The 16,297-nt window shown below is 43.2% G+C and overlaps 1 protein-coding gene and 1 pseudogene across 13 annotated transcripts in view; one reads left to right on the top strand and one right to left on the bottom strand.

The window, feature by feature from the left end:
* FAM169A (family with sequence similarity 169 member A) overlaps nt 1–16,297 on the bottom strand; it is an 89,766-nt gene that overhangs the window by 7,370 nt on the left and 66,099 nt on the right. For all 13 annotated transcript variants that reach the window (XM_517703.9, XM_063810369.1, XM_063810371.1 and 10 more), the window contains 3 exons: nt 16,116–16,155; nt 15,406–15,556; nt 10,562–10,718 (listed from right to left, as the gene is read on the bottom strand). In XM_517703.9, the coding sequence (XP_517703.7) occupies nt 10,562–10,718; nt 15,406–15,556; nt 16,116–16,155 (348 nt within the window). The remainder of the gene's footprint in view (nt 1–10,561; nt 10,719–15,405; nt 15,557–16,115; nt 16,156–16,297) is intronic.
* On the top strand, nt 13,460–14,729 carry LOC104006402 (actin-related protein 2/3 complex subunit 1A-like; annotated as a pseudogene).

Here is a 16,297-nt window from a genome sequence, read left to right as displayed (position 1 = left end):
TCCAGCCAGGGGCCGTGGTTTATGCCTGTAATCCCAGCACACTGGGAGGCAGAGGGGAGAGGATCACTTGAGGTCCAGAGTTCAAGACCGGACTGGCCAACATTGGCAAAAACCCCATCTCTACTGAAAATACAAAAATTAGCCTGGCATGGTGGCACATGCCTAATTCAAGCTACTTGGGAGGCTAAAGCATGAGAATCGCTTAAACTCAGGAGGTGGAGGTTGTAGTGAGCTGAGTTCGTGCCACTGCACTCCAGCCTGCGTGACAGAGAATCTGTCTCAAAACACACACACACGTATGTATATATATAGTTTCCTATCAAATAGTGGGATAAGGACATGAATAGATAATTCTCAAAAGAAGATATACAAATGGCCAACAAACATGGAAAAATGCTCAACATCACTAATTGTGATGGCTAATACTGTCAACTTGATTGGATTGAAGGATGCAAGGTATTGTTCCTGAGTGTGTCTATAAGGAGATAACCATTTGAGTCAGTGGACTGGGAGAGGCAGACGCACCCTCAATCTGGGTGGGCACCATCTAATCAGCTGCCAGCATGGCCAGAATAAAAAGCAGGCAGAAGAACGTGGAGAGATTAGACCAGCTTAGCCTCCCAGCCTACGTCTCTCTCCTGTGCTGGATGATTCCTGCCCTCAAACATCAGACTCCAGGCTCTTCAGCTTCAGGACTCAGACTGGCTTCCTTGCTCCTCAGCTTGCAGACAGCCTATTGTGGGACCTTGTGATCATGCAAGTTAATATTCCTTAATAAACTCCCCTTTATATATACATCTGTCCTATTAGTTCCATTCCTCTAGAGAACCCTAACAGGCTTTGGTACCAGGAGTGGTTCTAGAGGAACAGAATATTAAGGATGTAGTTCTTTCATAGGTTTTGGGGTTTCTGAAGTTGGCTCCTTAATATGATCAGACACCAAAATGCTAAGGACTCTACTTCTAATAGTATGGAGAACACTGATAGTCTTTGGCATGAACTGTTTAGAGTTATGCAAAATAAATGCATTTGACACTCCTGATACACCGCTCGTGAGAGGGAAGAAGTTTGGTGACTCTAAACATAATACCTTCGACCATATGGAGAACCAAGGAACATAATGAAGTTAGTTGGCTGCTCCTAAGTTCACTGGACAAAGTGATGAAAGACAATGATGAACTCAGGAATTCTAACTCCTGGCTTCAAAAGCAGATACTCGCTTTAAAAGCCCCAAGTGAGAGTCTTATCTCCTGTAGACAAAGAGCTGAAATTGTGGAAAATCAGACACAACCTCTTATCATGTAAGTGGCTGACCTGCAACGAAAGGTGCATGCACAGCCTCGCCAGGTGTCTACTCTTAAAGTGAGGGCCCTGACTGGAAAAGAATGGGACCCTGCAACTTGGAATGGGGACATGTGGGAGGACCCTGATGATGCTGGGGACACAGAGCTTGTAAACTCTGATGAGCCTTTTTGCCAGAAGAAACAGCTTCGCCATCCCCAGTAGTGGTAACATCACCTCAGGAGAGGAGAAACAGCCCTGTTTGCTTCTAGACCTATAACTGGACTAAAGTCCCGGTGGCCTCCTAGAGGTGAAATTCAGAGTGTGACCCACAAGGAGGTGTGCTATACTTGAAAAGAACAGCTAGAGTTTTCTAATTTATATAAGCAGGAATCTGGAGAACAGGTGTGGGAATGGATGTTAAGGGTGTGGGATGATGGTGGAAGGAACACAGAGTTGGATCAGGCTGAATTTATTGATTCGGGCCCACTAAGTAGGGACTCTGCATTTAATGTTGCTGCTCAGGGAGTTTAAAAAGGTTCTAATAGCTTGATTGCTTGGTTAGTTGAAATACGGATTAAAAGATGGCTCACTCTGAGCGAGCTGGAAATGCTGATCTCCTTTGGTTTAATGTAGAGGAAGAGATCCAAAGGCTTAGGGAGATTGGGATGGTGGAGTGGATTAGTCACTTTAGACCTACTCATCCCAGCTGGGAGGGTCCAGAAGATATACCCTTGACCGATGCTTTGCGAAAGAGATTTGTGAGGGCAGCATGTTAATCTTCAAAGAGCTCTATGATTACTCTTCTCTGTATGCCAGATCTAACAGTGGGAACTGCAGTCACTCAACTACAAAATTTAGAACGGGAATAATTGGATCCTGACGTGGCAGAGGCCAAGTGGGAGCACTCAACCATCAAATGCAAGGTGGGCGAGCTACCATAATGGACCGCAGAGGCAAAGCAGCAATCAGAATAATCTGACTTGTGTACAGCTTTTGCACTGGCTAATTAATCACAGTGTTCCCAGAAGTGGAAATGATAGGAAGCCTACTGAATTCCTACTTAATTCATATAAGTGGAAAACTTCCAGGTCGAGTGGACAAAAGACTAATCTGAATTATTAAAAAAAAAAAAAGAGAATCACAGCCCCTCAATTTCCAGACTTGAGCCACTTTATAGACCCAGAACCCCTTGAATGAAACCCCTTGAGGAAGGACCCCACTACAGTAGAGACAATTTATGCTGTGAATCTTTCTCCCATCCTTCCCCAAGGAGACCTCTGGCCTTTTACCAGGGTAACTGTGCACTAGGGAAAGGGAAATGATCAGACATTTCATGGACTACTGGACACTGGCTCTGAGCTGACGTTGATTCCGGGGGACCCAAAACGTCACTGTGGTCCTCCAGTTAAAGTAGGGGCTTATGAAGATCAGGTAATCTAATGGAGTTTTAGCTCAGGTCTGACTTACAGTCGGTCCAGTGGGTCCCCGGACTCATCCTGTGGTCATTTCCCCAGTGCCAGAATGCATTAATTGGCATAGACATACTTAACAGCTGGCAGAGCCCCCACAATGGCTCTCTGACTGGTGGGGTGAGGGCTATTATGGTGGGACAGGCCAAATGGAAACCATTAGAGTTGCCTCTACCTAGAAAAACAGTCAATCAGGCCGGGGGCGGTGGCTCATGCCTGTAATCCCAGCACTTTGGGAGGCCAAGGCGGGCGTATCACCTGAGGTCGGGAGTTCGAGACCAGCCTGACCAACATGGAGAAACCCCATCTCTACTAAAAATACAAAATTAGCCGGGCATGGTGGCACATGCCTGTAATCCCAGCTACTAGAGAGGCTGAGATAGGAGAATTGCTTGAACCTGCGAGGCGGAGGTTGCGGTGAGCCAAGATCGTGCCATTGCACTCCAGCCTGGGCAACAACAGCGAAACTCCATCTCAAAAAAAAAAAAAAAAAGAAAGAAAAATAATCAAACACAATATCGCATCCCTGGAGGCACTGCAGAGATTAGTGCCACCATCAAGGATGGTGCAGGGGTGGTGATTCCCATCACATCCCGGTTCAACTCTCTCATTTGGTCTGTGCAGAAGACGGATCTTGGAGAATTACAGTGGATTATCATAAACTTAACCAAGTGGTGACTCCAATTGCAGCTGCTGCACCAGATGTGGTTTCATTGCTTGAGGAAATTAACATATCTCCTGGTACCTGGTATGCAGCCACCAATGATTTGCCAAATGCCTTTTTCTCCATTCCTGTCCATAAGGCCCGCCAGAAGCAATTTGCGTTCGGCTGGCAAGGCCAGCAACACACCTTTACTGTCCTACCTCAGGGGTATATCAACTCTCCAGATTTGTGTCATAACCTTGTTCAAAGAGACCTTGATCGCTTTTCACTTCCACAAGTTATCACACTGGCCCATAACATTGATGACATTATGCTGATTGGATCCAGTGAGCAAGAAGTAGCAAACATACTGGACTTATTGATGAGACATTTGCATGCCAGAGGATGGGAAATAAATCCGACTACAATTCAGGGAGCTTCTACCTCAGTAAAGTTTCTAGGGGTCCAGTGGTGTGGGGCCTGTTGAGATATTCCTTCTAAGGTAAAGGATAGGATGCTGCATTTGGCCCCTACTACAACCAAGAAAGAGGCACAGCACAAGTTGGCCTATTTGGATTTTGGAGGCAACAAATTCCTCATTTGGTTGTGTTACTCCAGCCCATTTATCGAGTGACCCAAAAGGCTGCCAGTTTTGAGTGGGCTCCAGAACAGGAGAAGGCTCTGCGACAGGTCCAGGCTGCTGTGCAAGCTGCTCTGCCACTTGGGCCATATGATCCAGCAGATCTAATGGTGCTTGAGGTGTCAGTGGCAGGCAGGGATGCTGTGAGAAGCCTCTGGCAGGCCCCCATAGGTGAATCACAGCGGAGGCCTCTAGGATTTTGGAGCAAGGCCCTGCCATCTTCTTCAGATAACTACTCTCCTTTAGAGAGACAAGTGCTGTTTGGAGCCTTTGGCAGGCTCCCATAGGTGAATCACAGTGGAGGCCTCTAAGATTTTGGAGCAAGGCCCTGCCATCTTCTGCAGATAACTGCTCTCCTTTTGAGAAACAGTTCTTGGCCTGTTACTGGGCTTTGGTAGAAACCGAATGCTTGATTATGGGTCATCAAGTCACCATGTGACCTGAACTGCCTATCATGAACTGGGTGCTTTCTGACCCATCTAGTCATAAAGTGGGTCATGCACTGCAGCATTCCATCATCAAATTGAAGTGGTATATATGTGATCAGGCTTGAGCAGGTCTTGAAGACACAAGTAAGTTACATGAGGAAGTGGCTCAAACGCCCATGGTCTCCACTGCTGCCACCCTGGCCTTCTTTTCCCTAGCCTGCACCGATGGCCTTATGGGGAGTTCCCTATAATCAGCTGACAGAGGAAGAGAAGACTAGGGACTGGTTCAAAGATGGTTCTGCATGATATGCAGGCACCACCCAAAAGTGGACAGCTACAGCCCTATAGCCCCTTTCCTGAAGGACACTGGTGAAGGAAAATCTTCCCAGTGGGCAGAACTTCGAGCAGTGCACCTGGTTGTGCACTTTCCAAGGAAGTAGAAATAGATAGATGTGTGATAATACTGATTCATGGACTGCAGCCAATGGTTTGGATGACGGTCAGGGACTTGAAAGAAGCATGATTGGAAAACTGGTGACAAATTTGGGGAAGAGGTATGTGGATGGACCTCTCTGAGTGGTGAAAAACTGAAGATATTTGTATCCCATGTGAGTACTCTACCAAAGGGTGACCTCAGCAGAGGAGGATTTTAATAATCGAGTGGATAGGATGACTTGTTCTGTGGACACCACAAAGCCTCCTTACCCAGCCGCCCCTGTCATCACCCAATGGGTCCATGAACAAAGTGGCCATGGTGACAGGGATGGAGGTTACGCATGGGCTCAGCAACATGGACTTCCATTCACCAAGGCTGACCTGGCTAAGGCCACTGCTGAGTGCCCAACTTGCCAGTAGCACAGACCAACACTAAGCCCTTAATATGACACCAGTCCTTGGGGTGATCAGACAGCTAATTGGTGGCAGGTTGATTACACTGGACCTCTTCTATCATGGAAAGAGCAGAGGTTTGTCCTCACTGGAATAGACACCTACTCTGGATATGAGTTTGCCTCTCCTGCACGCAATGCTTCTGCCAAGACTACCACCCGTGGACTCGCGGAAGGCCTTATCCATCATCATGCTACTCCACACAGCATTGCCTCTGAACAAGGCACTCACTTTACAGCAAAAGCAGTGTGGCAGTGGGCTCATGCTCATGCTCATGGAATTCACTATTCTTACCATGTTCCCCATCATCTTGAAGCAGTTGGATTGACAGAATGGTGGAATGTCCTTTTGAAGTCACAATTACAACGCCAACTAGGTGATAATACTTAGCAGGGCTGCGGCAAAGGTCTCCAGCAGGCTGTGTATGCTCTGAATAAGCATCCAGTATATGGTACTGTTTCTCCCATAGCCAGGATTCACAGGTCCAGGAATCCAGGGGTAAAAGTGGAAATGGCATCACTCACCATCACCCCTAGTGATCCACTAGAAAAATTTTTGCTTCCTGTCCCCATGACATTACGTTCTGCTGGCCTAGTGGTATTAGTTCCAGAGAGACGAACGCTGCCACCAGGAGACACAACAATGATTCCATTAAACTGGAAGTTAAGATTGCCACTTGGACACTCTGGGCTCCTCCTACCTTTAAGTCAACAGGCTAAGGAGGGAGTTACAGTGTTGGCTGGGGTGACTGACCCAGACTATCAAGATGAAATCAGTCTACTAACTCCACAATGGAGGTAAGGAAGAGTATGCATGGAATATAGGAGATCCCTTGGGGTGTCTCTTAGTATTACGATGCCCTGTGATTAAGGTCAATGGGAAACTACAACAGCCCAATCCAGGCAAGACTACAAATGGCCCAGACCCTTCAGGAATGAAGGTTTGGGTTACTCCACTAGGAAAAAAAAACATGACCCACTAAGGTGCTTGCTGAAGGCAAAGGGAATACAGAATGAGTAGCAGAAGAAGGTAGTCATCAACACCAGCTTTGACCACGTGACCAGCTGCAGAAACAAGGACTGTAATTGCCATGAGTATTTCTTCCTTATTTTGTTAAGAACATGTTTGTGCATGTATACATTTGTACTAAGAAAATATCTTCATTTTATTTCCCTTTTCCTTTATCATGTGACATAAGATTTATTGACATCATATCAGCAAATAAGTGTTTATGTAATATTATTTGGGTTGGGGGTTTCCACTTGTACGAATGACAGTTGTATTATGTTAGGCATAATTATTACCTTATTATTGTCTTTATTTGAAGATTATGTATGATCTCAGGAAGTGTGTATGGGTTCAGGCTGACAAGGGGTAGACTTGTAATGGTTAATACTGAGTGTCAACTTGATTGGATTGAAGGATGCAAAGTATTGATCCTGGGTGTGGCTGTAAGGGTGGTGTTATCAAAAGAAATTAACATTTGAGTCAGTGGACTGGAAGAGACAAACCCACGCTCAATCCAGGTGGGCACCATCTAATCAGCTGCCAGCATGGCCAGAATAAAAAGCAGGCAGAAGAACATGGAGAGATTAGACTGGCTTAGCCTCCCAGCCTACATCTTTCTCCTGTGCTGGATGCTTCCTGCTCTCAAACATCAGACTCCAGGTTCTTTAGCTTTGGGACTCGGACTGGCTTCCTTGCTTCCTTGCTTCCTTGCTCCCTTGCTCCCCACCTTGCAGATGGCCTACTGTGGGACTCTGTGATCATGTGAGTTAAAACCCCTTAATAAACTCCCCTTTATATACATCTATCCTATTAGTTCTGTCCCTCTAGAGAACCCTGACTAATACACTAATTATCAAGGAAATGCAAATCAAAACCACAATTTGATACCATCTTACCCCTGTAAGTATGGCCACAATAAAAAATAGATGCTGGAGTGGATATGGTGAAAAGGGAACACTTTTACACTACTGGTAGGAACATAAACTAGTACAACCACTACGGAAAACAGTGTGGAGATTCCTTAAAGTACTAAAAGTAGAACTACCATTTGATTGAGCAATCCCACTACTGGCTATCTACCCAGAAAAAAAGAAGTCATATGAAAAAGACACTTGCACATGCATGTTTATAGCAGCACAATTTGCAACTGCAAAAAATATGGAACCAAGCTAAATGCCCATCAACCAGTGAGTAGATAAAGAAAATGTGGTATATATAGGCCAGGCACAGTGGCTCACACCTGTAATCCCAGCACTTTGGGAGGCCGAGGTGGGTGGATCATGAAGTCAAGAGATCGAGACCATCCTGGCCAACATGGTGAAACCCCGTCTCTACTACAAATACAAAAATTAACTGGGTGTGGTGGCATGTGCCTGTAATCCCAGCTACTTGGGAGGCTGAGGCAGGAGAATCACTTGAACCAGGGAGTTGGAGGTTGCAGTGAGCTGAGATCGTGCCACTGCACTCCAGCCTGGCGACAGACCAAGAGTCCATCTCAAAAAAAAAAAAAAAAAAAAGTGGTATATATAGACCATGGAATACTACTCAGCCACAAAAATGAATGAAATAATGGCATTCACAGCAACCTGCATGGAGTTGGAGACCATTATTCTAAGTGGAGTAACTCAGGAATGGAAAACCAAACATCGTATGTTCTCACTCGTAAGTGGGAGCTAAGCTATGAGGATGCAAAGGCATAAGAGTGTTATCATGGACTCTGGGGACTTGGGGGAAAGGGTAGGAGGCGGGTGAGGGATAAAAGACTACACATTGGGTACAGTATACACTGCTTGGGTGATGGGTGCACCAAAATCTCAGAAATCACCACTAATGAATTTATCCATGTAACCAAACACCCATCTGCTCCCCAAAAACTACTGAAATATTACAAAAATAGGCTGGGCACGGTGGCTCAAGCCTATAATCCCAGCACTTTGGAAGGCCAAGGCGGGCGGATCACACGGTCAGGAGATCAAGATAATACTGGCTAACATGGTGAAACCCCGTCTCTACTAAAAATAGAAAAAATTAGCAGGGTGTGGTGGCAGGCGCCTGTAGTCCCAGCTACTCAGGAGGCTGAGGCAGAAGAATGGCGTGAACCCAGGAGGCAGAGCTTGCAGTGAGCCGAGATTGTGCCACTGCACTCCAGGCTGGGCGACAGAGCGAGACTCCATCTCAAAAAAAAAAAAAAAAGAAATATTACAAAAATAAACATAAAAATATCATTTCATGAGGGTGGGTATGGTGGGTCATGCCTGTAATCCCAGCACTTTGGGAGGCCAAGAGGAGCGGATCAGGAGTTCAAGACCAGCCTGGCAAACATGATGAAACCCTGTCTCGGCGGATCATGAAGTCAGGAGATCAAGACCATCCTGGCTAACACGGTGAAACCCCATCTCTGCTCAAAATACAAAAAATTAGCGGGGCGTGGTGGCGGGCACCTGTACTCCCAGCTACTCAGGAGGCTGAGGCAGGAGAATGGCATGAACCCAGGAGGCGGAGCTTGCAGTGAGCCGAGATTGTGCCACTGCACTCCAGGCTGGACAACAGAGTGAGACTCTGTCTCAAAAAAAAAAAAGAAATATTACGAAAATAAACATAAAAATATCATTTCATGAGGCCGGGTATGGTAGGTCATGCCTGTAATCCCAGCACTTTGGGAGGCCAAGAGGAGCGGATCAGGAGTTCAAGACCAGCCTGGCAAACATGGTGAAACCCCGTCTTGGCGGATCACAAGGTCAGGAGATCAACACCATCCTGGCTAACACGGTGAAACCCTGTCTCTACAAAAAATACAAAAAAATTAGCTGGGCGTTGTGGCGTGTGCCTGTAGTCCCAGCTACTCAGGAGGCTGAGGCAGGAGAATGGCCTGAACCCGGGAGGCAGAGCTTGCAGTGAGCCAAGATCGCGCCACTGCACTCCAGCCTGGGCGACAGAGCGCTACTCCGTCTCAAAAAAAAAAAAACAAACACAAAAATTAGGCGGGCGTGTTGGTGTACCTGTAATCCTAGCTACTCGGGAGGCAGAGGCAGGAGAATTGCTTAAACCCAGGAGATGGAGGCTGCAGTGAGCTGACATAATATATGTCATTTCATGAAATAGAGGAAGCAGGAGTAACTTAAATCAGAGTAACTTAAGAAAACAAAATTAGCTGGGCATGGTGGCTCACGCCTGTAATCCCAGCACTTTGGGAGGCTGAGGCGGGCAGATCATCTGAGGTAAGGAGTTTGAGACCAGCCTGGCCAAAGTGGTGAAACCCCGTCTCTACTAAAAATACAAAAATTAGCTGGGTATGGTGGGGGGAACCTGTAATCCCAGCTACTTGGAAGACTGAGGCAGGAGAATCACTTGAACCCAGGAAGCAGAGGTTGCAGTGAGCCAAGATCACGCCACTGCACTCCAGCCTGGGTGCAAAGAGCAAAACTCCGTCTCAAAAAGAAAAAGAAAACAAAATTGGTAATATAATTTCACTTATTCACCTGCCTGCTAGACTTGGCAAACAGCTGAAAGATTTTTTCAAGAAACTTATGAACATATGAAAGAAGAAATAGAGAATCTGTGGAAAGGAAAAGATTGAAGACACTAAAGAGAAAAATGGAAATGGATAGAGGAAAGAAAAAAGAAGCTGGGGATAAATACTTTAAAGCTGCAGAAATCAACCCAGATGAAGAGTTTACTTAGTTACCAAGGGTTTATATATTTTTTTCTAGTGTTTAAAAAACATGAATTTAGTTATTTTTCCAGAACTTTGTGAGATCAACAGTCATCAAATTTTTTTTTCTGGATTAGTAATTCCTATCCCTCTAACTAAAATGGGGGTGCCACTGAAGGTTTATTGCACCTGAAAGCATTTTAACTGGTTCTATAAGGTAGATCTTATATCATTTGTGTATGTGTGTTTTAATTTCACAAATTAACTTATACTTTAAATGCACCGAAAGATCTTACTAAACATCCCTATTTTATCTTCGATATAATTCAAACTTTTATAAGCTCAAACTTTTATAAACACAATCATATTTGTAATTTTATCCTCTCCCCAACTCTAGTACCTGACCTTGCTTAATATATATGATTTTTAACACTAAACGCAATTTCTAACACTCTAAAATATATCGCTATACTTTTCTAACAACATGTGATTAAGAAAGGTAAAATTTAGTTTACTTTTTTTCATTTTGCTGAATAAGTGATCTCATACCTTTTCACCATCTTGCTTCTCTTGCTGTGGCTGGGTTTCCAGTGCTGGCCGTGCATCTCTATCACTGCTTTCATCCTCAAATTCAATCCCTCTCTGTTCAGGTTCTTCTTCCAGGAATTCTTCTGAGCTCTCTGATGGGCGTGCAGTAGACTCCAATCTAAAAAACAAAAGAAAACCATTCTGACTTGTTTTATTAAGGATAAATATAAAATCTCAGAAGTCCTTTCTTAAAGTAACATTTTAGAGAATCAACTATGTTGTCAACAACTTCAGATTTTACAAGTCTAAAACCAATCTCTTCATCCTCTTATAATATTACCATCTTCTCAATTATGTAAACTAGACCCTTCTTCTTTTATTCTATCCATATCTTAATGGATCTTTTTTTTTTTTCGAGATAAAGTCTCGCTCTGTTGCCCAGGCTGGAGTGCAATGGCGCAATCTCGGCTCACTGCAACCTCCACCTCCCAGGTTCAAGCGATTCTCCTGCCTCAGGCCCCGAGCAGCTGAGACTACAGGCACCTGCCATCACACTCAGCTAATTTTTTGTATTTTTAGTAAAGACAGGGTTTCACCACGTTAGCCAGGATGGTCTCCACCTTGTGACCTCGTGATCCACCCATCTTGGCCTCCCAAAGTGCTGGGATTACAGATGTGAGCCACAGCGCCCAGCCTGAATCTTTTTTTTTTTTTTTAACCTCATTTATACTGAAGGACCATGGATCTTATTCTATTAGAATGAGCATATATCCCAGTTTACCTGAGGCAGTCCCAGTTTACAGACTTTTGTTCATAATTATGGATACTGGCATAATTATTAATAATGCTCCTTTCATTCTCAAAAATGTCACCTGGGACAACACATTATATGGTTTAGTTCTAACTCCAAAACTGCCTTTCAAATATATTCCTGACTTTCTATGCCCATTTTCACAGCTCTGCTTCAGGCCCCAGTTCTCTCTGGACCACTGTACTTCTCCCCAGTTCAGCTTCAGACTTGTAGTACATCTTCATCAAGGCTTTCAAAGAGCTGGCTTTCTAATGCACATTATCTACACCTGTGATAGCCCAGCTCAGAAACGTCTGGTGGTTCTCTATAAGCTCAGTGAATAAAGTGTACCTTCTTTGAAAGCCTAACATATTTGTTTGTGTTTGTTTTTGTTTTTGAGACAGAGTCTCCCTCTGTCACCTGCGCTGGAGTGCAGTGGCGTAATCTTGGCTCACTGCAACCTCCGCCTCCTGGGTTCAAACGTTTCTCTTGCCTCAGCCTCCTGAGTAGCTGGGATTACAGAAGGGTGCCACCACGCCCGGCTAATTTTTGTATTTTTAGTAGTGACAGGGTTTTGCCATGTTGTCCAGGCTGGTTTCGAACTCCTGACCTCAGGTGATCCACCTGCCTCGGCCTCCCAAAGTGCTGGGATTACAAGCATGAGCCACCGTGCCCAGCCTAGACCCTTATAATTTTATTTACCTTATTCATCAGTTATCCTTAGTAACATCCTTCCTAGCTTTGTGCCTTTGCTCATGTTAGAGCTTTAGTCGAAATCTGTAGATACAATAGCCACGAGACACACTTGACTATTTCACATTTAAATTAAAATTAAATGAAACAATTGAGTTCTTTAGTTGCACTAGCCATATACTTCAAGTGTTCAATGGGCACACTGGCTAATGGCTATCATACTGGGCAGTGTAAATACAAAATATTTCCATCACTGCAGAAAGTTCTATTTCTCAGCCTTGGTGTAGATAAGGGGTCAGCAAACCTTTCCTTTAGGCATCGTGGGCCATATGGTCTCTGTTCCAAACACTCAACTCTGCTGTTCCAATGCAAACATAACTAAAAATATATAAGCTTAATAATATATAAAAATATATATGCTTAATAAACAATAAAAATATATAAGCTTAATGAGCATGGGTGTCTTACAATAAAATTTTATTCACAAAACCAGGTGGCAGGCCAGATTTGGCCTACAGGCCACAGTCGGTGGACCTTTACACTAGAAAGTCTTCTCTCCCAGCTCTGCTTGTTGAGTTTCTACTTATCTTTGAAGCCCAGGCCCAAATGCCAAATCTCTCCATTCCCTCAATTAGAATCCAACACTCTTTCCTCTGTATCCACAGCATTCTGCACTTTCCGTTACTGTTCTATCGCAATCCGCCTTACGGTGCTCTTAACTGTGTACATATCTCTCTTTACCCCTAGGCAGTCAATCCTTTGAGGGCAAAGATGATGTTTTGTTCTTCGTATGTTTCAGCAAACAGTCAAGCGTAAACTCCTAACTATTCTGTTTATGAAAAGCAAACAAAACTCCACAATAATTCTGGGAGGTTCAATTTAAAATATATTGTTACCCTTCTAAAAAGGGTACTATATCAAAATATTGCTCAGTGAGAAAACCACAGTTTTCTAAACTCATATTTTTATTACTAGATTTAAATATTTCCTTATATCTATCTTTAACATTACAAATTTTCACCAAAACAAAACATTTACATACTTTATTACCCAAATTTAAAATTATTTGTATAAGGATTAGCACAGCTACAGAATTCTCTACTTGACTAAAATAATTTGACAGTTAAAATGGCAAAGTTATGAATTAACTAAATGGTTGACTCAGGAACAGTTGGCAGAACTGTTAGGGCAGAAATCTTATTTTATTATAAAAGTTAGAGTCTTGCTTTAAGATTCAAAGAAAGAGGATAAAGCTGAGACTCAAGTGTTCTGTTGATTCAGTTGGCAACTAAATTCCTGAAGGAATTCACTGTACTATTTATGGTTATCACTAATTTATATCCAATAGCCCAGTAAAATGAATCAATAAAGTAAAATTGAGGGTATTTTAAAACTGACTAGAGCCCTGTTCACATTGACTGCCCAGAGTCCACAAATCCTCTGCTCCAAGACCGTCCGGACTGCCCCGACCCCAGCTTTCTCTCCTTTGAAAACACTAAGAATAATGTCACTGCATCAGTTTTTACTAGAGCCAATCAACTGTCGTGCCTGAAACAGGGATCGTACCCAGATTGCCCTCAGTGTCAATAATCACGAAGTGCACATCTATAAGAAGAATGGGCACCAGTGTGTGAAAGCTCACGAACTCAAGGAGCACAATGGACACATCACAGATATTGACTGGGCTCCCAAGAGTGACCACATCGTCACTTGTGGGGCAGACCACAATGCCTATGTCTGGAGTCAGAAAGATGGTGTCTGGAAGCCAACACTGATGATCCTGAGAATTAATCGCACAGCTACTTTTGTGAAGTGGTCCGCCCTAAAGAACAAATTTGCTGTGGGAAGTGAAGCACGACTCATTTCAGTTTGTTACTTTGAGTCTGAAAATGCCTGGTGGGTGAGCAAGCACATTAAAAAGCTGATTCGCTCCACAGTCCTCAGCTTGGATTGGCATCCCAACAATGTTTTGCTAGCAGCAGGATCATGTGACTTCAAACACAGAGTGTTTTCTTCCTACATTAAAGAAGTGGATGAAAAGCTGGCCAGCATGCCCTGGGACAGCAAGATGCCTTTTGGGCAGCTGATGTCAGAGTTTGGTGGCAGTGGCACTGGTGGCTGGGTCCACGGGGTCAGCTTCTCCGCCAGTGGGAGCCACCTGGTCTGGGCCAGCCACGACAGCACCATGTCTGCTGCTGATGCCTCAAAAAGTGTGCATGTCTCAATCTGAAGACGGAGTTCCAGCTGCTCCTGAGTGTGTCGTCTGTCTCACACAACAGCGCCGTGGCTGCTGGCCATGACTGCTGACCAATGCTCTTGAACTACGATGACCGTGGCTGCCTGACCTTTGTCTCCAAGTTAGACTTTCCAAAACAGAGCATCCAACGCAACATGTCTGCCATGGAATGCTTCTGCAACATGGACAAGAGGGCCACGACTGAGGGCTGCAACATGGCTTTGAAGATGCTGCACCAGAATAGCATCACTCAAGTCTCTATTTATGAGGTGGACGAGAAAGATTGTCGCAAATATTGCACTACTGGCATCGATGGAGAGCCATGACAATTTGGGATTTCAAGGATAATTTGAAGCTGAGTGAGACTCCGCCATCCAGCATGACAAACTATGGCTGACTGCAGCTGTGCCGTGGCACGATGGCTAGGAAGCCAGCCCCAAGGAAACACTGAAAACACACATCACGCCAATATCATGTGGTTTTGTTTGAATATAAAATTGGTGAAAGTGTTGGTTTTTTAAAAGCAATGTTTTTGTTTGTTTTTTTTTTTTGCAATTTCATTCCATTCTTGACCAAAGCTTCTCTTTTAAGTAGTTTATTATGGAAAACTGTCACACTAACTTAAAAGACAGGGAGATATGTAAACTGTCCACTAGAAAATTAAATAAAAGAATTGAATGTGGGGGGAAAAAAAACTGACTATATCTCAGCATTACTTAAAACCATACCATCAAATTCAGCGTGGTGATAATGACTAATTTGGGATAATATAGTCACTAGAATAGTCTCCTGGATTTTCACACATGAAGTGAGTTTATGCCAGTCTCTTATTAGCAGCTTCTCCCAATAGCATTGTCAAGGTAACACTTAGCACTGATAAACAACCAATAATCTTGTACAATAATTCAAATATAAATAATTCAAATACAAACTCCTACACCAAAGTCATCTGCTACACAAACAGTGTAATCGCCTCTACCTTAAATGCTAAATACCAAAAAGTATATTAAAAGTATACCAAAAGTATAATAAACAATATAAAATAGTATATATTATATATAAAATATTAAATATTGATAATATAAAAGTATAAACAAAAAATAAAAGTACAAATAAAAAATGAGAGTAAAATCAACAATTATTTACTTGTTTATTGAAGCTGTAAGTGAAGTCTGGGAGGTCTTTTCATCTTCACCTTGAGAACTGCTAAATTCAGAATCCTGAAACCGCTTTCCAATCTTTGGCCGCTTTAGATTACCACTTCGAGTATGAGTGGAAACAGATGTTTTATCATGACCTGAGGAGAAAAACAGCAAAACTGCACTTAATTGATTATATATTAAAAGGACTACCTATTAAAATACACAGAAATGCAAGAACTACACTAGTTTACACATATCCTCCACATTACACAGGTTCACCCTCCCCTCACTTATGTCAGGCTAAGAAAATTATTTTATAATTTACATCTTTTTCTAAATTATGTAACTTTGTCAAGTTATATGAACTGTGTAAGTCATTCCTCACGTTCCATGTTATCTTGGGCTTTGCAAAGTGTTTTTGTATTTCACTTGCATTCCCCCCCAATAATCTTGGAAAATAAACAACGTAGACATTACCATCCCTATTTTATAGCTAAGGAAACAAGGAAGAGAGAGGTACAATAGCTTACTCAGTGTTCACATAGCAAAATCAGTGGCAGTGGTGGCATGAGAACCCAGATCTAGATTTTAGAGCTGGTTAAGTCTTCACTTTCTCAGGGTGACACACCACACACACATGCATGCACACACACACACACAGCCCTAATTTGAAGTGTCTCAAATACTTACTGATATATCAGTTGAATTTCTTACCTTCAGAAGTGCTTGCAAAGGCATCTTTTAGAGAATCAATCTAAAAAAGAGATTCAAACCCAAAGTTTTAGACTATTTTTTCTCCCTATGGATCTATTTCACTTATAGTTTCAAAGAAAAACTTGTAAAATGTTTTCCAAATAGCACTTTTTGTTAACAACATTTACTTTAAAAATAAAAAG

Source organism: Pan troglodytes, chromosome 4 (genome assembly GCF_028858775.2).
Source record: "Pan troglodytes isolate AG18354 chromosome 4, NHGRI_mPanTro3-v2.0_pri, whole genome shotgun sequence".
Taxonomy (NCBI): domain Eukaryota; kingdom Metazoa; phylum Chordata; class Mammalia; order Primates; family Hominidae; genus Pan; species Pan troglodytes.
This window is presented reverse-complemented; position numbering and strand designations above follow the sequence as displayed.